The sequence below is a fragment of the Nelumbo nucifera genome, chromosome 3 (assembly GCF_055504915.1).
Source record: "Nelumbo nucifera cultivar China Antique chromosome 3, China Antique-T2T, whole genome shotgun sequence".
Classification (NCBI taxonomy): Eukaryota; Viridiplantae; Streptophyta; class Magnoliopsida; order Proteales; family Nelumbonaceae; genus Nelumbo; species Nelumbo nucifera.
This window is the reverse complement of record NC_142651.1, coordinates 96,612,234-96,633,948: the sequence shown is the minus strand read 5'-3', so window position 1 is coordinate 96,633,948 and position 21,715 is coordinate 96,612,234. Positions and strand designations below refer to the sequence as shown.

Sequence of the window (21,715 nt, the reverse complement as noted above, 5' to 3'; positions counted from 1 at the left end):
ATTCAGATTTCACGGAAAAGCTCAAAATTTGAAGCTCGCAAAGAAGTCTAACCCGTCACACCCAAATTTAGATTCACCATCTTGGTGATTAAATTATAAAGCAAATCATAAAACTAAAACAATTTCTATACAAATGAGTAGGACCGGAAAAGGAAGAGAAATAGAAATTACAAATAATACTCACTTTTCTGCAATCAACAATTACATACAAGCTTGCTTTTCTTTTCTTATCGGGGTTCCTGTTCTTCTTTTGAGTTCTCTGGTTCTTGTGCAATTGAATTGTCTTGGACACATGTTGATTTCCACCATTTAGAATCAGAGGAGAGGTCTTGTTGCCGTCTATAGCTCCATGGGAATCACTTGACCTCAAATAATCAAAGCTGGTGGCGGTGGGAGAGGATGGATACCTTTAGGTCTAAGATTCGTTACAGAAAACCACGAGATTTTCAAATCTGAAATTAGATGCATGAGGGAGATGTCTCAAATACGGTTTTGGGTTTTAGAGATTGCATTTGGAAATCAGGGTTTTTCATCAGTTGGGTTTTATTTTGAAAATTTGATTTTTCATCAGGAAATAGTAAATTCGATATTTCATTTTTCTATTTGCACCTTTTTTTCAGAGGGTCACGAAATTGACAAACTGTACCCTTATTTTGTTTACATATTACAAACCATTTTAAAAATTAATAAAAAATTAGTATTAAGATACAAAAAAATAATACAAATTTATCTATCTCATAGGAAACCAGCCACTCTCACACTAAAGTTGAATTGTGTGATCCAAACTAGACATAACCCAAAAAAAAAATATTGAATTGGACTTAGATAAGCACCATTTAATTGGAAATGTCATAAATCTCCTTCCTCAATTTTTCTTAATAAAACTCATTTGACATTTTTTTTAATAAAATGGGTCTTGCAAAGATAATGGCTCTTTCAATGAAGATAAATCACAAATTAAGGAAGCAAGAGAAGGCACTTCTTTTAATTAATAACTCCAGTTTTAATTACTTTAAATAAAAGGACATTTTTTTTTAATAAAATGGGTCTTGCAAAGATAATGGCTCTTTCAAAGAAGATAAATCACAAATTAAGGAAGCAAGAGAAGGCACTTCTTTTAATTAATGTTATATAACCCCAAGGAGGGAAAGATACACACAATGGAGGGATACAATATGGGTCTTTGACATGGAATAAGTGGACAACTCCTCCGAGGTGGAGGGCATTTATACACAGAATATACAAAATAACCCAATATTTTTTTGTTCAATCTTGTTATTAGTTTGTCGAATGCCAGATGGCAACATTCATTTACACCGATAAAGGCTGCAACCTGTTCATCAAGAGTTCAAGCAATGGCCAACACATCAGTAAACAATTACCGACAGACTAATTAAAATCCCAATTGAATTAGTAGGACAATTTTAGTATTGTACCTTGTTTATCTGATGCGAGTTAAGTTGCCAAATGGCTCAGTGTTTGCTTTTGGTGTTGGCTTAGCTGCTTCAGGAGCTCCAAAGACATTCCAAAACCTCAGAGTTTCATCTGCGGCTGCAGATGCTACTGTACACCCATCAGGGCTCTGAATGTATTTGGGAATTGGGAGGAGGGAAGTGATTAGTAGTAAGCCAGTAAAAATCAATCAACTCTACATCCAGCTTTACTAGATAAACAGCAACCATGAAGTTGAGAATTATAATAATGTACCTGAGCCATAAACAAAACTCTTGAAGTGTGTCCTGTGAGCTCTGCAATCGTAACCATTGAAGGGTACTTCCAAAGTGTGAGTTGGTTCTGAGTGAACCCATGAGAGCTCAGCAGTTCTCTCTCGTTCTTGTTCCACAGCAAAGAGCAGACCTGTGACCCTGTATTAACCGAGTTCAAGCAGGCTCCGGTGTGTGTATTCCAGAACTTTATGCACTGGTCTCCTGCACCACCACCGGAGGCGAGCAAGTTACCCTGGAAAGGGCACCAGGCCAGAGCTTTCACGGCTGATGTGTGCTCTTCTAGCCTGTGAAGCCATTGGGTTGCAGAATTCGAGGAGGCCATTGAACGATCCCATATGTGGAGAAGGTTATCAACTCTACATCCAGCTTTACTAGATAAACAGCAACCATGAAGTTGAGAATTATAATAATGTACCTGAGCCATAAACAAAACTCTTGAAGTGTGTCCTGTGAGCTCTGCAATCGTAACCATTGAAGGGTACTTCCAAAGTGTGAGTTGGTTCTGAGTGAACCCATGAGAGCTCAGCAGTTCTCTCTCGTTCTTGTTCCACAGCAAAGAGCAGACCTGTGACCCTGTATTAACCGAGTTCAAGCAGGCTCCGGTGTGTGTATTCCAGAACTTTATGCACTGGTCTCCTGCACCACCACCGGAGGCGAGCAAGTTACCCTGGAAAGGGCACCAGGCCAGAGCTTTCACGGCTGATGTGTGCTCTTCTAGCCTGTGAAGCCATTGGGTTGCAGAATTCGAGGAGGCCATTGAACGATCCCATATGTGGAGAAGGTTATCATTTCCTCCGCTTGCTAATTGCTGCCCAGAGGCTGACCACTTTAGGCCACAGACCTCTTGATGGTGTCCTCTGTAGGTTTCCACAATGTGAGACCTTACTCTAACATCATTGTTGATGATCAGTCCATCCATTCCTCCAGTAGTTAGAATATGGTTGTTCCAATCGAGGGAACCCACTCGAGATCGGTGCCCGCCACGCAGAGTTCTCAGCTGTAGAAACATATCCACCCAGGTAAGAAATGTTGACAACAATGGGTGTATATACACATCCATAAATCCAAGATTTCAGAGAAACCACTGACCTGTCTATTGGCTAGAGAGTCCCACAGTTGGACTTCGGAATTGTTCAAGCCAACTGCAATGTGTCGTCCGTCGGGAGCCCAACTGACGCTTGTTACAGGACCATCCTCGTCGTCAATGGTGACAAGTTCAGAGGTAGACCCATCGGAAGCATCCCACAAATACACTGTGTTACCAAGGGCAATGGCTAGAACGTTGCTGCTACCCCAATCAAGTAGATTCAAGTAATAATCATCTACAAGTTCTGGAGCATCTAATGTCTTCTCCGAAGACTGTAACCCATCAAACAAAATCAGAAACTCTAGAATATTGAAGACGCCATGGAAAGCAGAACCACCCACACAACAAAGAATCAAGAAAGAAAGAAAACCCACTTGAGGAATGTGCCTTCTCGGCTTCGTGGGCTTTGCTTGGTGAACAGATATGGCAGATTCTGGGAAGTTTGCCTCAACCGAGGCGGGGGGCTTGTTCTTGAAAGCGAGAATGCGAGTTCTGTTCAAGTTCAAAGTCTCAGCAAGCTGCTTCCTGTAAGCCTCTTTTGATGGAGAGATCGTTGCCTGGTTCTCTTTCTCCACTCTCCCTTCCGTTAGCATGTAATGGGCAAAGTCGAAATCCATGGCAGAACGATTCGGAATGAATCTGTCCAACTGCCAATTCCACAGATGAAAACGAATGAGAAAGATTTGAGTTAGTCTCTAGGGAAGGTCTAAAGGAAAACCCAGAATATGAGACATTGAGAAAGAGAAAAAAACATTAAATCTGCTTCTTTGTTGAATCGTAGACGAAACAAATGGGCATCAGAAAATTTCCATTATCATATGCTGAACGGCCAACTTACATTTTCCCTTGAATTTCTTCTCTGTAGGTTCTGCTCTTGAAGAGGGTTTCTAGATTGGGTTTTGTTCGAAGAGGTGAAAGGTCCTGCATCCATAGGGTTAGCAAAAAACAAACAAGAAAAAAGAAAAAAAAAAGAAAAGAAAGAAGAGAAAATGAAAATGAAAATCTGCAAAACAAAGGATCAGAGACACAAAAACAGAAGTAAATGAAGCCTGTAAAACAGGTAAAGTCAGATGCAGTATTAGTGAAAAGAAACTATGAAGAATCAGGAATAAACAGAACAACAACGAAATGATCAATGATGGCGTTCGTTATCTTTGACTGAGCGCTTAGAGAGGTAGATGTTGAGATAGTACGAGGTCACAAGAAATGGCGATTATAAACATTTAAATTTTAGTTCTAACGGCTAGTTTGCAACGGCTCTTTCTTGCGTTAACTCGCGGGAGTTGTTTTATTTTATTTTTTTTCGGCCAACTCGCGGGAGTTGTTGACTCGCTATCAGAACCGTGAATTTAGAATCTTTGTTCTTGGGATTGTTGATCCATTCCTTGTAAACTATAATGAAGCATACAAATTTTCAGCAAAAAAAAAAAAATCTCCAATAGAATCCAATGGCTTGCCAGTTCTCATTCTATTTTCATAAACCGAATCTTACCGAATCATTCAAACCACCCAAACCCTGCACTAAGCCCAAAGCCCACATTCATTGTCTTTGGAATTACGGGCCTAAAAGAAGCAATTCAAAGTACAATCCAAGCCCAAATGGAAATATGGGAAGAGGACAAAGGGCCAATGGGATAAGCCTTAGCCAAACTATGCGGCAGCAGCAGCAGGAGACTCGGTCAAGTAGTTGTAGTATCTGGGATAAGCCTTAGCCAATTCTGTTTTAGTCGATAAGGCATTTTGTTTGAGTCGATTAAGTCGTTTCTGTTTTAGTTGATAAGCTCTAAGTTCATGGGAGTAGTTCCTATTTTAATTCCTAGTTTGTAGCACCAAAAGGCTATAAATGAAGCCTTAAGGAAGTGAATAAAGGCATTGGCATTCATACCCTCGAGCTCTTCCTCTCTCTTCTCTTACTCCGAATCTCTCTCTCTCCCTTTTCTTAGAACTTAGCCATATCAATTGGTATCAGAGCCGGTTCCGACCATGGATACTCGTGGCAAACCAACGCAGAATTCCACAATGAGGTCAACGAGACCTTAGCACGACACGAGTCAAGCTTCGACTAGGTGAACATTGTCTTACAAGCAGTGTTAACCAAACTCCAAGCCTTTCGAGCATCACGAACCACTCCCGAGACCAACCCTTTCGCTCATGAAGAGTCCTCACACCCACATACTTCCCGTTCCAGCTCCATCCATGATCACTCTCATCAGCACGTCAAATTGTCATTCCCAAAATTTAATGGGGAGGACTCAACCCAAGCGGCTGGATTTACAAGGCAGAGCAATATTTTGATTTCCAAAATATTGTATCAGACCAACAAGTGCAACTAGCTTCCTTTCATTTAGAAGGCATCGCCTTGCAATGGCACAGGTGGTTGACAAAACATCACGGACCGCTCACATGGGAAGAATTCTCCAAGGTTGTGCTACAACGATTTGGTCCAACCGACTACGAGGACCTGTCAGAAGCTTTAACGCGCCTTAAGCAAACCACAACTGTGGCAGCTTATCAAGAAGCCTTCGAAAGACTCTCCCATCGAGTTGACGGCCTGCCCGAGAATTTCCTCATCGGCTATTTCATTGCAGGACTTCGTGATGACATTCATATAGACGTGAAGATTAAGCAGCCTAGGACTTTTAGATACGATCGGGGTGGCTCGACTAATTGAGGAACGAAATCAATTACAGCGGAAACCGAACCAGCAAGTTCGGTCCTAACCAGTCGTAATAACCCAAAAGGGGTCACCTCACCCAATGGCTGGTGTGCTCGGGCCTCCTCCAACCCAGTGCGCGAACCCGGTTTCCAATGCTCCTTCGGCCACATTCCAGCGACTCACCAACCAGGAGGCGTGAGAGTGACGCGGGAAGGGGTTATGTTATTATTGTGATGAGAGATTCACTTCTGGCCACCGTTGCGAACGACCACAATTATTCATGATCGAGGATCCCGTATAGGCGGACATGGAGAATGTCGAACCAGAGGCAAAAAACCAATAAGCTATTCCTGAGATCTCCTTCCATGCAATTGCAGGAGCTGAACACCCGCAAACCATACGTGTCCTAAGTAAGTTGAAAAACAAGAATGTGACGGTACTAATTGATGGCGGCAACACCCACAACTTCATTGATCAGGCCATAGTCTCTAAGTTTGGGTTACCTGTGAGTCGGGACAAGAAATTCCAAGTCATGGTCACCAACCGAGAAAAGATATAATGTGTGGGACAGTGTCGGGCTCTCACTCTCACCATTCAAGGGCATCCCATTACTACCGACTACTACGTTCTTCCAATCGCGGCATGCCAGTTGGTATTGGGAGTACAATGGCTAGAAACTCTTGGACCCATCGAGATGGATTACAAACAGTTGACCTTAACATTTAAGAGGGAAGGAATCTCTTGCACCTTCTAGGGATTGGGACGAGCCAGCATCGAGGCCTTAACCGACAAGGAGTGCAATGGGTTACATGGTGCGGGGTTCCTTTTCCAAATAGTTCCTTCCAATTGCAGTAGCCAACCAAGTTGCTATCCGCCTGAGATGGACGATCTCCTAACCGAGTTTTCACACCCACCAACTTGCCTCCCAAACGACCACATGATCATCAAATCCTGCTCCTTCCCGACAAAGGACCAGTTAGTGTGAGAACGTATCGATACCCATATTATCAGAAGACGGAGATAGAGAAGATGGGGGAGCTTCTGCAGTCAGGATTGGTAAGACCAAGCAACAACCCATTTTCGTCACCGGTTTTGTTAGTAAAGAAGGCTGATGGAGCTTGGCGATTTTGTGTGGACTATCGAGCACTGAATGACATCATGGTTAAAAATAAGTATCCAATTCCTGTGATCGATGAACTCCTAGATGAGCTCCATGGGACCAAATTTTACTCCAAACTGAATCTACGGTCTGGATCATATTCGAGTGCGAGAAGAAGACATTCCGAAAACAGCCTTCCGGACACATGAAGGGCATTACGAGTTCATAGTGATGCCGTTTGGCTTGACAAATGCACCTGCAACCTTTCAAAGCCTCATGAACAATCTCTTCTGTCCTTACCTCTGAAAATTTATTTTGGTCTTCTTCGACGACATTATGGTTTATTCAAAATCATGGGAAGATCATATATCTCATTTGCGAATTGTTCTAACAATCTTGTCCTCTAACAAATTGTGTGCAAAAATGTCAAAATGTCGATTTGGTGTTTCGTAGGTCGAATACTTGGGACATTTAATTTCGGAGCAAGGCGTGTCGGTTGATCCAACCAAAATACAAGCTGTTATCGAATGGCCTACACCGACAACAACAAAGGGGGTTCGTGGTTTCCTTGGTTTAGCCGGTTACTACAGGAAGTTTATCCGTAACTTCGGAAGCATAGCGGCTCCCTTGACCCAACTCTTGACCAAGGGAGGATTCCAATGGAACGAGACAACAGAGCTGGCCTTTTAACAGTTGAAGAAAGCACTAACTTCACCACCCATTTTATGTCTTCCGGATTTTTCTCAACGACTTGTGATTGAGTGCGATGCGAGTGGAACAGGAATTGGTGCGATCCTTACCCAGCAAAATCGACCAGTGGCCTATTTTAGTGAAGCACTAAAGGGTTCGGCCTTGGCATTATCCAACTATGAAAAGGAGATGTTAGCTATCGTCAAAGCCATTAGGAAATGGCGCCCATATCTTCTTGGGAAGCCCTTTACAATCCGCACTGACCAAAAAAGCCTAAAGCATCTACTCGAGCAACGGATAACTACACCAGCACAAACACGGAGGCTGCCTAAGATACTTGGTTATGATTACGAGATTGAGTATAAAAAGGGGGCTGAAAATCAAGGTGCGGATTCCTTGTCGCGTATGGTTGAATTTCAAATTCTGTACATCTCTATACCATGAAGAAACGACCCTCCCTCAAGCTGCTCCAACGAGATGGAGTGTGGTTCAAGGGGGGCAAAATTTATTTGAGCCCCGCCTCCACCTTGATTTCTAAGGTAATTGTTGACTGCCATTCATCCCCAGTAGGTGGGCATTTTGGATTCCATAAAACCCTCTCTCGTATCAAGCACAGTTTCCTTTGGCCTAACATGCGTCGGGCGGTGAAGGAATTCTTGCAACAGTGCGACGTATGTCAGTGATTCAAGACAGATTGCATGAAGCCAACGAGATTGCTTCAACCGCTACCGGTTCCCACGCAAATGTGGACAGATATCTCGATGGATTTTATCGAAGGGTTACCGTCTTCCAATGGGTATACAGTTATCATGGTAATTGTGGATCGGTTGACAAAATATGCCCACTTCATATCCTTAAAACACCCATTCACCACCACGACTGTCGCTAAGGCCTTTGTCGCCAACATTGTTCACCTACATGGAATTTCAACCTCAATTGTTAGCGACCGCGACAAGGTGTTTATTAGCTCATTCTAGCAAACGCTTTTCCAAATGCATGGGACGAAATTGTGTATGAGCTCAAGTTATCATCCCCAAACCGACGAACAAACTGAAGTCGTCAACCAAACATTGGAGCAATATTTACGATGTTTTGTAGGAGGCTAGCCGCGGAAATGGCTCGACTGGATTCCCTGGGCGGAGTATAGCTACAACACATCCACTCACTCTTCCACCAAGATGACACCCTTCGAAGCAGTTTATGGTATCCCACCCCCAAGTCTACTGGCTTATGTACCAGGAATTGCTCGAGTAGGGGCCGTTGATGAATACCTCCGTGACCGGGACATCATTCTACGTGAGTTGCAACACAACCTTTGGGTAGCGCGGAATCGGATGAAATGTCAAGCAGAGCAACACCGACGGGAAGCTTCATTCAACGTGGGTGATTATGTGTATGTGAAATTGTAGCCTTACCGACAGACTTCTGTGGCTTTTCGGCGCTCTATGAAGCTCACCCCACGTTACTTTGGGCCATACCCAATCATTGAGAAGGTAGGGTTGGTGGCCTACCGATTGGCCTTGCCTCCTGGCTCTCAAATCCATAATGTGTTCCATGTCAGTTTGTTATGGAAGCATTTGGGACTAGTCACCCCAACTTCCACCCAACTACCCCCAATCTTGGATACATCGACCATCCTTCCACAACCAGAAGCTATCTTAGATCATCAAATTATCCGTAAAGGCAAATATCATCCAAAATCTGAAATCTTGGTGAAATGGGTAGGAGCACCAGCTGAGGACGCAACCTGGGAAAATGAGTGGCGTTTCACCAAATCATATCCTGACTTCCTTGTGGACAAGGGTCCTTCAGAGGGGGGATGATACGTGCACAAATTATGCGACAGCAGCAGCAGGAGACTCGGTCAAGTTAGTTGTAGTATCTGGGATAAGCCTTAGCCAATTCTATTTTAGTCGATAAGGCATTTCTGTTTGAGTCGATAAGTCATTTCTGTTTTAGTTGATAATCTCTTAAGTTCATGGGAGTAGTTCCTATTTTAATTCCTAGTTTGTAGCATCAAAAGGCTATAAATATAGCCTTAAGGAAGTGAATAAAGGCATTGGCATTCATACCCCCGAGCTCTTCCTCTCTCTTCTCCTACTCCGAATCTCTCTCTCTCCCTTTTCTTAGAACTTACCATATCATAATATTTAAAAATCTACATATAAAAAAAATAAAACAAACAGAAGTGTTATAGCTTCAAATCTTGCTGACCTACTATTGTCATTTTAACAGTGAGCACTGACCAGAGTGGGTTGCTCAAGTTGAAACCCAATTCTCATAAGTTTCTAATGGGTCAGTCGGTTTCTCAAGATTTTATAAATATATGATCTAAAATCAGAATAACAATCTGTCCCCAGTTTTTACAATCTCACTGTCTGGTTCAACAACTCGGGTTGTCAGGTTGGGTTAGGATTGACCTCAACTTGGATCCTACGTGCACCCCTAGCCACCCCACCCAAGCCGTATTACTCTATTAGGACGAGAGAACATAACATTTAATTGCAACTGAGTTCCTCAACAACAAAGGTAATACACTTACCAGATAATATGGATATTTTCCTATTGAATCCTCTTTCCCTACTTTTTCCTATCTTTTCTTTCAAACCAAATACAGTCTTAGGGTCTTGTTGGTAATGGAAGATGGCTATTAGGACGGAATTGCAGTAATCTCATGTTTGGGCGGTGGTCACCGCTATAATGGAGACAATAGGTAACCAATACTCTCTTTGGAGGGGGGTAAATGGTAAGTTACCTATCCACTGAAAAATCAAATCACATGAATTCTCGTGTCTTACCTAAATAACACTTTGCCTGGTCAAATGCTGTATATCCAAGCAACATTTTCCTAGGAATCACTTGTACGAAGAAACACATTACTTAGGTAGCACAAAACGAACAAGGCCTAATGGTCATTATTCAAACCCATATAGTTTGGATAAGGCTTAGTGATGATGATGATAAGGAATTTTTATCCTACAACTGTATGACATAATTTTCATGAAATAAAATGGATTCCTCAAATTACTTTTCACTTTGTTGTCCTAGAGGCCATGTAGCCAATGGCTCGACTAATGACTGGTTCAAATTCGAGTAGGGTAGACAATTAGAAAGGCATTGGCAGTCCTTTGTTCATTCTTCGTGGCTTTAAGTTGTCTACTTTCACAATAAATCAAATGTATATCAAGAGAACTTATACATTTTTAGGGAAAATCCATGATGCCGAACAGACATTATAGGAAAAAAAGATTTGATCAATCAAAACCCATGTAAAATCTGATGAAAACCCATTTACTTGGTTTCCACTTTTATGATACTGATTGATTGGTTATAATTTTTTTCTGGTATCTTTGTGGCATCATAGTCAAATCCTTACTTTTAATTTAAAAAAAAAAAAAAAAAAAAAACAAAGTCCAGATCTCCTACAAGATGCCAACCAAGTGGTCGGTAAGGTTTCCTGTTGGTCGTAGCGGAGATTTGGGATCAAATCCGCTTGCACCTAGGTTGGGGGATGGAAGGAGCGGAGCTAGGAAATTTTTATAAGGGGGGCCAAAACCTAAATGAAATATAGATGGACCCGTGGGGGGGCCAACCATTGAAGTAGACAGTGGGGGGAGGGGAAATTACTATGAAGATTTTTTGAACCATAGGGGGGGCCATGGCTCCCCTGGCTCCGCCCCTTGGGGATGGGCGGGATGGGCTACCCCCCCCCCCCCCCCCCCCCCCCCCCCCCCACCCCCCCCCCCCATTGTGTAACCCTTTAGAAGATATTAAAAAAAGGTTAATTATTATAAATAGGTACCATGTACTTTGGGGGTAGTGATAGATAAGTACCCTAGTCTTTCAATTGCAACACTTGAGTACCCTGAACTCTCATAAATAGACACTTGGGTCCATCCGTTAGTATTCCATCGGTTAAACATTACATAATGTCAAAAATACCCTCATCGTGTATGTTTAAGATCATTCTATGGAGTAAAAATATATAAAAAGTGTATTTTTGGCATTATGTAATGTTTAACTGACGGAATGGACCTAAGTGTATTTTTTAGAGTTCAAAGTACTTAAATGTTGCAATTAAAAGTTCAGGATATCTATCTATTACCATCCCAAAGTACAAAGTACTTGTATGTAATTTACCTAAAAAAAAAATTCTAGATCTCCTCACGAGTCACACGGTCACACCAGCCTTAAAACACCTTTCAGCTGCACAATGGAACATGCGGAGTAAATCTCGCTTCTTTTACTATAATGTTGTTTGTCGTCGCTGATTGGAGACGGGAAGAGAAAATCTGAGGCACGGCCGCACGGGCACGACCATTTGAATCAGTGAAAGTCTTCTCTTTTAAGAGACATAGAGAGCGAAGAGATACAAATGAGTTTAACTATGATTTCGAAAAAGACATGATAACGGAGAAACAAGGAGGCGTGGGGCCGCGTGCCCTAATCACCGTGAACCGGACCGTTTACTCTTTTCATTCGAAGAAGTCCAATAATGATAATGCCCATTGATATTTGGAGGTCGCAACTCGCAACAATGGGATGCGACTGTGGTCTCTGCAGCAGATACGGACTCCATTGTCTCCCCATAAAATGATTTAACATACACCCTTCCTCAATCTGAAAATCACCAGGTAGGCAGGTATCCTCTAAATAAGAAACTATCACAAAAACATGAAGTCTCACCAGACAGACTATCATCAAAGGCTTCTAGACCTTGGAAAATGACTCGTTACATTGTCAACCCAAGGCAAACTAGCTAGGTCTTGGTTTAGGAAGAGTGCATTCAAAGGCATCTTCATTTTATTCGTTTCTTTTCATAGCAGTTGGTCTAAATACATCCTTTTATTTTGGGTAATTTCAAGTCTCAACATCTGTCAACCATATATGATATATATACCAAACTTACCCACTAAGCAACTTCCATGCAAGAGAACCTACAACTTTTGGCACCAACTAAAAACAAATCGCCCATCTACTTCAATACCTTTATTGATTACTTATGCTGGAAAAAAGCACATCTGTTCATCACACTTGACATTGAACCCACTTTGTAGTAGACACTAGACATTCCACCTGGGGCTAGGGTGTGTGGCCCATGTCTTTGACCAATAAAACTACCTCCGCTGTGCAAAATCCAACTCCGGGTACCCCTATAAACCATACATGAACATCTGCAAGGAAAAGTACTTCATAAAGAATTTCAAATGTTTTTGAGTGCTTCACAGGGCTTTGAGATGGTTGAAGTTGATCTCCTCTAAAACACTCTTCTGGTTACAAACTGTACTGAGGAACAACTTGGTATCTACAGAATGGTTAGGCCAGGAACAAGTGTTCCACACAGAACGTCTCTTTGAACATTATTGCCCACTTACGACTCAAGGATTTCTTAGCCCAACTTCAATGCGATTCAGCATGCCTACTCTCCTGTTCATCCATTAAAACCTGTAAATAACACAGAAAAAAAGGGACAAAAACTAGATTATCATCAATATAATCCTACATAAAGCTGACAATTACTATCCAACGCACAACCTTGCCTAGAAAATAACATTTTGATTCCCATGCTGAGGTGCTGGCCGTAGCAAAGTTGTCGGGGATGCTAAAAGATATTCTAAACCTAACCAGATTTGGCGAATACAGTGTATGGAACTTGGAAGATAATGATATAAGAATATCTTATATAGTAACAATTGCTAAAGTATGATCAAGTTGCAGGGAAGGGTTCAAATGTCAATAGATGGACTAAACCACCCAAATATGGGTTTCTTCTTTTTCTTTTTTTTAACCATTAGTTGTATAGTCAACAAAGTTCCAACTTAATTAGGTAAGATCAACTTTTTTTTTGTATTACATACTCCACATTATAGGGGAATCAGGGGTGGGGCATAGCAGGGTGCACGTAAGGCCCACTGGCCATGCCATGGAAAGCCTGCAGTTTCAATGTTTGATCCCATGCCTCATTTGAAGGGGTGCTGAGTGACCATTTCGACTACTGGGCCATGGACAGGTAAAATCAACCTGAAAATCTAAATAGGTATCATAAATAAATGTAAAGATAGTTTAAGCCTGAGTTATGTGAATCCTTTGGCTGTTGGCACAACTGACATGTGATTAACCATTGCTTTCTTGTCTTGAAAAAAGAAAGATGAAAATGAAGAACAAGAATGTCACTGATTCTGTATTGGACGAATCAGTAGATGGTAATGGCATTACCAAAAAAACATTCTAGACCTTCTCAACTTAATGCACACCCAACCCAAGCACAAGCTAGGAGTGCTCCAACTCCAAGAATTTGTATGTTTGTAGCTTATTCAATGCTACAGAAGGGTACCTCATGAATAAAAGAAAACAAAATGAGCATCTGAGATCATCCTACCACATTCATTTATGGTTTGGAGATCAATCAGATGTGACCCTCAATTTGAGAGGTCACCTATATGCACAACTTCTCAAACTGTTCCTCTATATTGTTCTCAAAAGAGATACGTGCAAGATAAATAAATAAAACTACCTCCTTAATCTCTGACAAAACCATTTTCAGCAGCATGGAAGCTCCTTAATTCAGAATGCCCATATCTTGAAGCTGCAGCTTTGTATAACCCCAGGGCAAAAGCAATAACACCAAGAACCAGACCAAAGAATTGACAATTGGCAAGCAACTCTCCTCTGACTTGATTATCCATTGATCGGCATGAGATGGTATTACCTTTCAGCATACAACCATCTGGCATCATGGGTCCGTAGAGAGTGAAGGCAGTCTGATAGAACCAAAGGCCTTGCAGGGTGATAGCAATACCAGAGGACAAGTCCACAGGGAAACTAGTCGGCGCAAGGGCCCCAAACACTGTGGACAAAATGCAGAGGCCTATAAGGATGACTAGGAGGAGATGGTAGTATCCCTCAAGGCCCTTATGATTAGTTGAGTGGAAGTAGAACAGAAGATACTCTGCAGAGAATGCTGTGGCAACGATCAAGCATAGAGCTCCTTCTGGCAATGGGAGAAATCTGATGGACAAAAGAAATGGGTGGGGCTAATCAAAATATTGTTCATGCAGCACTGTCATCAGAATTAGGTGCAAGCAATCATCAGTACAGACTTTATGATATGATCAGATGCATTAAAAATGCTACCAGGAGGACTATCCTGAAGTAAAAAACTTCATGGACCCATTAGCTTATTGTATTCAATTCATAAAGAAATTGATGTCCACGTAAACGTTTTTTTGGTCCACAACTCTCAGTTTTCTTCCAACATTGTCATAATCAATAGAATTATGACACCTTTTGGGGTGGCCTATTCTTAGACACCTTAATCAATTCTAGGAAAGGTGCTTTTAAAAAGGATATAATATAGTGCAGAGGGCTTGAACAAAGAACAATATCCATCCAACTTGGTATTTGAATGAACAAGTTCGGTCCAACAGTGTCTAACACCAATCCGACTGTATAATCCGGGTTCGGGTCCTGGTAGGGTATACCCGCTCCATTTAAGATCGTCCCTAAGTTGGAAGATGACGAATCTAAGTGACCTGAGGAAGCTTAACCCGACCCATTTTCCCCACCCACATCCCCAGAGGAGAAAGGTTTATGTGATCCCGATTCCCAATACAATGGTAGTCCTCTGTCTATACCCTTTACAACAGAACTCAGAAGCACCATTGATGGATGGTGTCCCATTACCCATTACCCATTGATTGAGCCGACGTAATACACTCCTTTTGTATTTTTGACATGATCACAGAGAAAAGTACGGCAGTCCCTTCTCAGAAAGTCATCATCATTGATATGATGATATCTTCGCGTTGCATTCGATTAACGGCCACGATTAGCTACCAATTCCAAATCCCGATCATTCAGTACGAAGAAGACGAAGAAGGAGGTTAGAAGGGACTGACCTGGTCTTTTCAGAAAGCAGAGCGACGACGCCAAAGATGAAGAACATTAGAAGCATCCCAGAGTGCTCGAAATCGTTCATGTGAGAAGGATTCAGGACGCCATTAACGAAGAACTTGAGGTGGGTCGAGTACAGGAGCTCGATGCACATGTCGATGAAAGCTCCGATTGCAACCACATAAAGCTCCGTATACTTGAGCCTCCCGTCGAATCCCGGTACAGGGTTCCAAACCCTAACCCTGAAACCTTTAGGGTTCTTCACGTACCTTACCATCGAGCTCCATATGTGCCAGACTCCAACCAGAAGAAACAACGTCCCTGGCAGAACGTGACCCTTGAAAGATCCCATCTCTGCAACTCACCCACTTCAACCACTGATAAACTTTGATCTCTAAGCTTCTTTATTCTTCTTTTCTTCTCGTGATGGAAGACCGAAATCCCTATTTTCTGCAGCCCAACTGCCGACGTCTATTTCCCGGAGTGCTAATCCAAATTTTCCTGTTACAAAGGCAAGGATTTCAATCTTTCTGCTCTCGATTTAAAATCCGAAGTGACCGAAATTTTCAAGAATCGAACTTCTAGCTTAGATTTTAAGCCTAACACAGGAACAAAAATTCGAAAATTCTTTTGCTCTATTTTCTAGGTTTTTTATTTTTTGTCACGAATACTTTGACCTCATCCAAGGAATCTTTTCTGTTCGATAAGCTCCTGTGCAAGATCCGAAAAACTGAAAAAGGGAAGGGAATACTTTATGGTAAAACGAAAGAACGCGGAAGATCAGTTCTGGTCTTTTGGTCTCAAAAAATGGGAGCTCAGTACGAGAAACGAGCTTTAATGGCGGAAAGCAAAACGACACATAGATCTATAATCTACAGAATTACGTCTCCAACACAGAAAGTGTAAACAGTACAATAGATCTCAGGTGAACGAGAAAGCCGAAGAACTAAACTTAAAATAAACAACTTTTACCTAAAAACAGAAAAAAAAGAAATTGAGCTAGAAACGTTTGAATTGAAGGCTCGTTGAAAATCTGGTTTGGTTCATTCTAATGTCTTTTTTTTTTTTTTTTGCGAGAATAGTACTTACAGAAAATGATTGGATTTTCGAGCATAGATTTCGTGACCGAACTACCGAAGCGTTTTGTCTCCGAATGATTACGAACCGGAAAGCTCTGACCCTCTCGTAATCGATAAAGAAAAAGGAAGAGGAGAGAGAGAGAGATGGGGAAGGAAGCACGAGGCCTGGTTGTGTTGGGTCCGGTTCCGATCTCTCTCGGGGTCGGGGCCGAAGGTGGAAACGGGAATAATAATAAAAAAGAGAGGAATCATTTATCATTTATCAATTATCAAGCCCTAAAAATTAATTAAAACTATTAATTCCATTTATATTCCTACTTGTTTTCTGACGACTTTCACCGGTGAAGACTGAAGAGAAAAGGTTTGGGCGTTTGGCGATGCGATGTGAGGCTTCAGGCTGCTCGATGAAGCCACGTGAGACCCAATAACAAGCCACGTTTTGGACAATCAGGAGGTCTAGGCCCATGTAAGATGGGCCCCACTTAAGGCCAATTCTGACTCTCTGAGAAGCATCTACCCGCCTACCCGGTTAATGTTGAATTCTATGTCATCCAAGTTTGGAGAGAGAGAGAAAGAGAGTCAAAGGAGCTGTCTACACGTGGAAAGCCTGGCTAAGTTAAACCCTTTTTATCACTCTCATTTCAATATATACAAACTATTATTTAGGGGTGTGTACAATCGGTCGATTCGTTTTCGTTAGTATCGAATACCTGATCAATTATTCGGTTTAATTGAATCAAATTGATCTTAACTGAATTCAGTTTGGTATTATTCGGTTTAATTGAATCAAATTGATATTAATTGAATTCAGTTTGATTTGGTTCGGTTTGATGATGGCTTGATTTCATATAAATGGTAAACATTTCATAATTAATGAATAATTAATAAGTGTTATTAATTAAAAATTAGAATTGACTTAAAGTCTATTGCAATGGTGAATTGTCGAATTGACCATGATAGGAAATTGTCAAATTAGTTATTGAGAAAGATAATAATTAATAGGTATAAAGTATTAAATAGAACATTAAGGCCCGGTTTGATTCGCAGGAATAGGGGTCTGGAATCGGAATCGGAATCGGAATGGACCATGGTTCAATGTATCAATATGATACGCACCATATCGGGCGTATCGTATTGTATCTTTTACAAACAATACAGTCTGAAACGTCTGTTATCCCATTTTTTTAATAATAAAAAATAGTCTATAATCTTTCCAAACAACCAAAATAGTCTATCGTATCAATACTTTGAACCTTGGAATGGACTATTCCAATTTTAACTGTTTGGTTGGGTCGAATCGGAATCTCATTCATATTCATGCTAGAATGGCCATTCCCTCATCCCTACCCCTCCCTTGGGAATGAAATTCCATTCTTGTTAATTCTAATTCCCATTCTCATTCCTTTTTCAATCAAATAGATTATGGGAATGGATCATTCTGATTTCAAAGGATTTCGATTCTGATTCCGATTCCAACTGCAAACCAAACGGACCCTAAAAATTTAATATACTTAATTAAATAAAAGCATTAGTTTTGTTTTTGGTTCGTTCGGTTTGGTTGAAAACCTCAGCCAAATTGAATCAAAACCAATAACCGATTTATAAAACAAAAAACAAAAAACAGAAAAACCAAAACCAAACTAAACCAATACCCAAATTAACTTAAGCGAACTAGCTTATTCGGTTCAGTTCGACTTGGTTTGCTTTTTGTTTTATCATTTGAATTTGAAGACTCCTAGGAGTGTAACACGGCCTTACCTTAGTGCTCAAATTACAAATACAAATATGTACAGTGCAAATACATACAAAATACAAGGTTTTGCCATTTTGCACTCTATATTTGTATTTATCCTCCTTCCAAATTGAGCCAAAGATGCAAATTTCAACTTCCGGCTTGGGCCAACATGAGGGATTTTACCAACCTAGGCTCAATACAAGCATACCTATGTTGGATTAGGCCTAGATCAATCGGGTTTCTGCAAATTGATCGAGCTTTTATGAATACTAGAAGGAGGGGCCCCTACGTTGTAGGAGCCAAACATGATGGTAAGTGGCTTGTCAAAGGTAAATTATTATATAGGAAAAAAAATTGTGAAAAGTGTATTTTTTAATTAAAATTTTATTGAAAAAAATATCTATTGAAAATAAATAAAAATTTATGGATAATAATATATTTAATTTAATAAAATAAAACAATAAATAAATAATCACGGCCATCATGCAATAGAGTGAAAGAGGGAGAGATGACTAAAATAAATAAGATAAATAGACAATCAAGTGAGAGAGTAAATATATAAATATATACACGATTCTATGTCTTAGTTTGCTAGCAATAATAATTTGTTAGATTATTAAATCATTAACTAATTAAATAATTTAGTAAAATAAGTAAATAAATAAATAAAACTTTATGTATTATCAACACAAGATTGGTAAAGGCTATCTCAATTAATTAATTTAGCGTTGTTAATGGGTCGGGCTGAATTATTGGGCTTCTGAGCCCATGAATAGGCTTGGCCCAGTTCGTGGCCCGGCCTAGCCTAAGACTTGGCCCGTGGACCAGCCCAACCCATGGCACAGCACAGGCCCGTGCAAGCTCAAGCTAAAATAAAATTTTAAGATCTTTAATTTTTTAGTTTATTTTTTAATTTATGTTAGATTTTTCAAAATTTTTAAAAAACATGGCTTAGCCTAGTTCATGGCTTGACCTGGCCTTAGTCTTGGCTCGCGGACCAGCCCGACCCATGGCATGGCACAGGCCCGTGTAGGCTTGGGCCATATATTATATACAATAATTATATAATATATTAATATATAATTTTATTTTCAATTTTTTATATTATTTCATTTTATTATCGAATATATAAACAATTGTACACATCAAAATTCTTATAAAATAATATTTTAAGATCTTTTTTAAAATTTTTATATATTTTTTAATTTATATAAAAACATTTCAATTGTATCTCTCTCTCCTCCCCTTCCCCTATCTTGAAACCTATCTTGCCACGTAGAATTTACCATGAGACCGGTCTCATGGTAAATTCACATCAAAATAAAATTTTAAGATCTTATTTTGGTTTTTTTGTCTATTTATTTTAATTTATGTTAATTTTTTTCATTATTTTTCTTAACTTTAGAAAAAACATGGCTTAGCCCAGTTTGTGGCCTAGCCTGCGGTATGGCATGGGCCTACACGGGCTCAGGTCGTATATTATATACAATAATTATATAATATATAATTTTATTTTCAATTTTATTATATTATTTCATTTTATTATTACATATATAAACAATTGTATACATCAAAATTCATATAAAATAAAATTTTAAGATCATTTTTAATTTTTTATCTATTTTTTTTAATTTATATTAACTTTTTCACTATTTTTTTTCAAAATTTTTAAAAAACATGGATTAGCCTGATTCGTGGTCCTACTTGGCTTAAGACTTGGCCCATGGACTAGCCTGTCCCGTGGTACGACACTTGCCTGCACGGGCTTGAGTCGAGGGTTGTGCCGAGCTAATCCTCTAAAGTATCCCGGGGGAGGGGGGGACACCATTGGAATGGGGAATGGGAAATGGGGAGTGGGGGAACCATTAGTATTCCCCCCCCCCCCCCCCCCCCCCCTATTTCTACCCTCGGGGTTGGGCTTAAACCTATTTACCTTTATATCAATGAAACATATTTAGGCCCAAGCCTGAGTAGTCTATCAGACCATCGGGCCTAGATCTTGAGCCCAAGCCTAACCCCATATAAATTCTAAAACCCGACTAGGAAATCGAGAAAAAAAGATTTGTATTCTTTATTTAATAACAAATTTGATTTATTTATATTAAATTGACTTCAAAACTATAATATTTATTTATTTATTATTTTATTTTATTAAATATATTATTATCCATATAAATCTTTTTTCCTAAAAACTTATAATTAAAAAAGTTTCCTTTCGCAAATTCCTTTTTTTTTACTATATAATAATTTAGCTTTTACAAACCTCCGCTAGTTTATATATGATGTGGTAACACAATTTTTTCACAAATTTATATTAATCATTTAAAAACACAAAACAATGCAATGACACTGTACCAGGTCACAGTCCAGTAGGTGACAACAACTGACGTCATACTCTCCAGTTGTAGTTCATAGTTGGTACAGTTCGGTAATAACGTCATGTCTGTAGGAAGAAGCCAAAAATGTAAACAGCAGTAAACTGTAAATAGCATTGCTTCTTTATGGGTTTGGATAGGGGCAACCCAACCCCGAAATTCTGGCCTTGGGCCTACGCGAGTATTAGGTTGATAAAATTTAGAATCGCGCTTGCGCCTAATATTAATATTATAATATGACATTTATGATTATGGTTTTCAAACCCGGACCGGACCGGAAAAATTGGAAACCGGTCATTTGGCCAGTTCTGTTTTATCCCAAAACCGTTTTTTGATAAAAAACAGTTGAACCCGAAAACTAAGAATCTGAGAACCATTCAACCCGAGAATTGGAGTCATAACGGTCTCTTGTTTGATCCGGTTTTAAAAACATTACTTATAATATGTATTATATATAATTTTATATTATATATAATATATAAAATAAAATTGTATACACATTATATGTCATTTACTATAAACTATATATATAAGCGCTTCTCCGACCAATAGCTTATTGCGTTGTCGGACTGAGAAATAATAATACCCTTACCGGTGATGTTTTAATTGAAGGAAGTAGACGAACATTGGCAAAGTGATCTCAAGGCCGTAGACCGAATAGTAACAAAGGAGACTGACCACAAACCAAAGAGTTCGGCATCAACTCTACAGGCAGGACCCGGTTAACTGAGGCCTTTGAGATTGGAAGGTTGAGGCCGAGCTGTCAATTGAGGAGGGAGCCGACCTCCCTCTGTGGACTCGTCATTTTGTATTAGGGTTTTTCGAAAGTGGGTCATCGCTGACCCGCGTAGGTCGTCTTCTTCGCCCGAACTGTCATGCGTCGACCCGATTAGCTTTTTGGGTGTTTGTACTCTTTTTTTTGGGGTTAAATCTTCTTTTTTTTTTTCACAATAAAAAAGACGTTTGGCCTCCTACCTGCTGTTTGCAATTGTTTGGAAGAGCTAAAACATCCATGACCTCTGAAACGTCTGCTCAACCCAAAAAAGACGTGCTCAATCCAAAAAGGAGGTGAGAACGTTCGAAACTGAAACCAAAGAAGTTGGAAGAAAACATGTGTAAAAATCAAAAGAGTGAGATGAGAAGAGAAAGCAAGAAAAGAATGAAAATGAATAGAAAAAGTGGCTGAGATGGTTCAACCTTTTGGTCTCGTGAACGTGTTCTCTGTTGGGGACTAAGAGGATGTGAGAGCTGAACGTCTGAGGCCGAGAGCGTGTGAGAGCTGGACGTCTAAGACTGAGAAGGTGTTCTCTGTCTCCTGAAGGTGCTGAACTTGTGTTAGGAAGCGTCAATGAAAGAAGTCTGATCTTCACGACT

General features: G+C 40.2%; 2 protein-coding genes and 1 long non-coding RNA gene across 4 annotated transcripts; all 3 read right to left on the bottom strand.

The window, feature by feature from the left end:
- Window positions 1-1,090: 1,090 nt before the first annotated feature.
- LOC104586899 (cell division cycle 20.2, cofactor of APC complex-like) lies at window positions 1,091-4,002 on the bottom strand. Its single transcript, XM_010244282.3, has 6 exons — window positions 3,653-4,002; window positions 3,189-3,461; window positions 2,817-3,086; window positions 1,708-2,724; window positions 1,437-1,582; window positions 1,091-1,333 (listed from the first exon to the last, which is right to left on the bottom strand). The coding sequence occupies exons 1-5, from the start codon at window positions 3,743-3,745 to the stop codon at window positions 1,442-1,444; spliced, it is 1,794 nt and encodes a 597-aa protein (XP_010242584.2). The 5' UTR covers window positions 3,746-4,002; the 3' UTR covers window positions 1,091-1,333; window positions 1,437-1,441.
- An 8,214-nt stretch (window positions 4,003-12,216) lies between these two features.
- LOC104586858 (plant viral-response family protein) lies at window positions 12,217-16,509 on the bottom strand. 2 transcript variants are annotated; one of them, XM_010244227.3, is made up of 4 exons: window positions 16,242-16,509; window positions 15,158-15,653; window positions 13,774-14,267; window positions 12,217-12,704 (listed from the first exon to the last, which is right to left on the bottom strand). In XM_010244227.3, the coding sequence occupies exons 2-3, from the start codon at window positions 15,502-15,504 to the stop codon at window positions 13,778-13,780; spliced, it is 837 nt and encodes a 278-aa protein (XP_010242529.1). In that variant the 5' UTR covers window positions 15,505-15,653; window positions 16,242-16,509; the 3' UTR covers window positions 12,217-12,704; window positions 13,774-13,777. The 2 variants fall into 2 exon arrangements, with proteins under 2 accessions (XP_010242529.1, XP_010242532.1); XM_010244230.3 differs by having other exon boundaries at window positions 12,217-12,686.
- Window positions 16,510-20,942: 4,433 nt separating this feature from the next.
- On the bottom strand, window positions 20,943-21,715 carry LOC148801758 (uncharacterized). The gene is made up of 3 exons (XR_016083801.1): window positions 21,539-21,715; window positions 21,317-21,425; window positions 20,943-21,211 (listed from the first exon to the last, which is right to left on the bottom strand). It is a non-coding gene; the product is annotated as an uncharacterized LOC148801758 (long non-coding RNA).

What these genes read in the sequence shown, in the direction of transcription:
- LOC104586899 (XM_010244282.3), bottom strand. Translation starts at nt 3,745, where the DNA reads ATGGATGCAGGACCTTTCACCTCTTCGAACAAAACCCAATCTAGAAAC. An exon ending in CGAGAAGGCACATTCCTCAA is followed by an intron (nt 3,087 to 3,188) that starts GTGGGTTTTCTT and finishes GATGGGTTACAG; the next exon opens with TCTTCGGAGAAGACATTAGA. An exon ending in GAGTTTTGTTTATGGCTCAG is followed by an intron (nt 1,583 to 1,707) that starts GTACATTATTAT and finishes AAATACATTCAG; the next exon opens with AGCCCTGATGGGTGTACAGT.
- LOC104586858 (XM_010244227.3), bottom strand. Translation starts at nt 15,504, where the DNA reads ATGGGATCTTTCAAGGGTCACGTTCTGCCAGGGACGTTGTTTCTTCTG. An exon ending in CTGCTTTCTGAAAAGACCAG is followed by an intron (nt 14,268 to 15,157) that starts GTCAGTCCCTTC and finishes TTTGTCCATCAG; the next exon opens with ATTTCTCCCATTGCCAGAAG.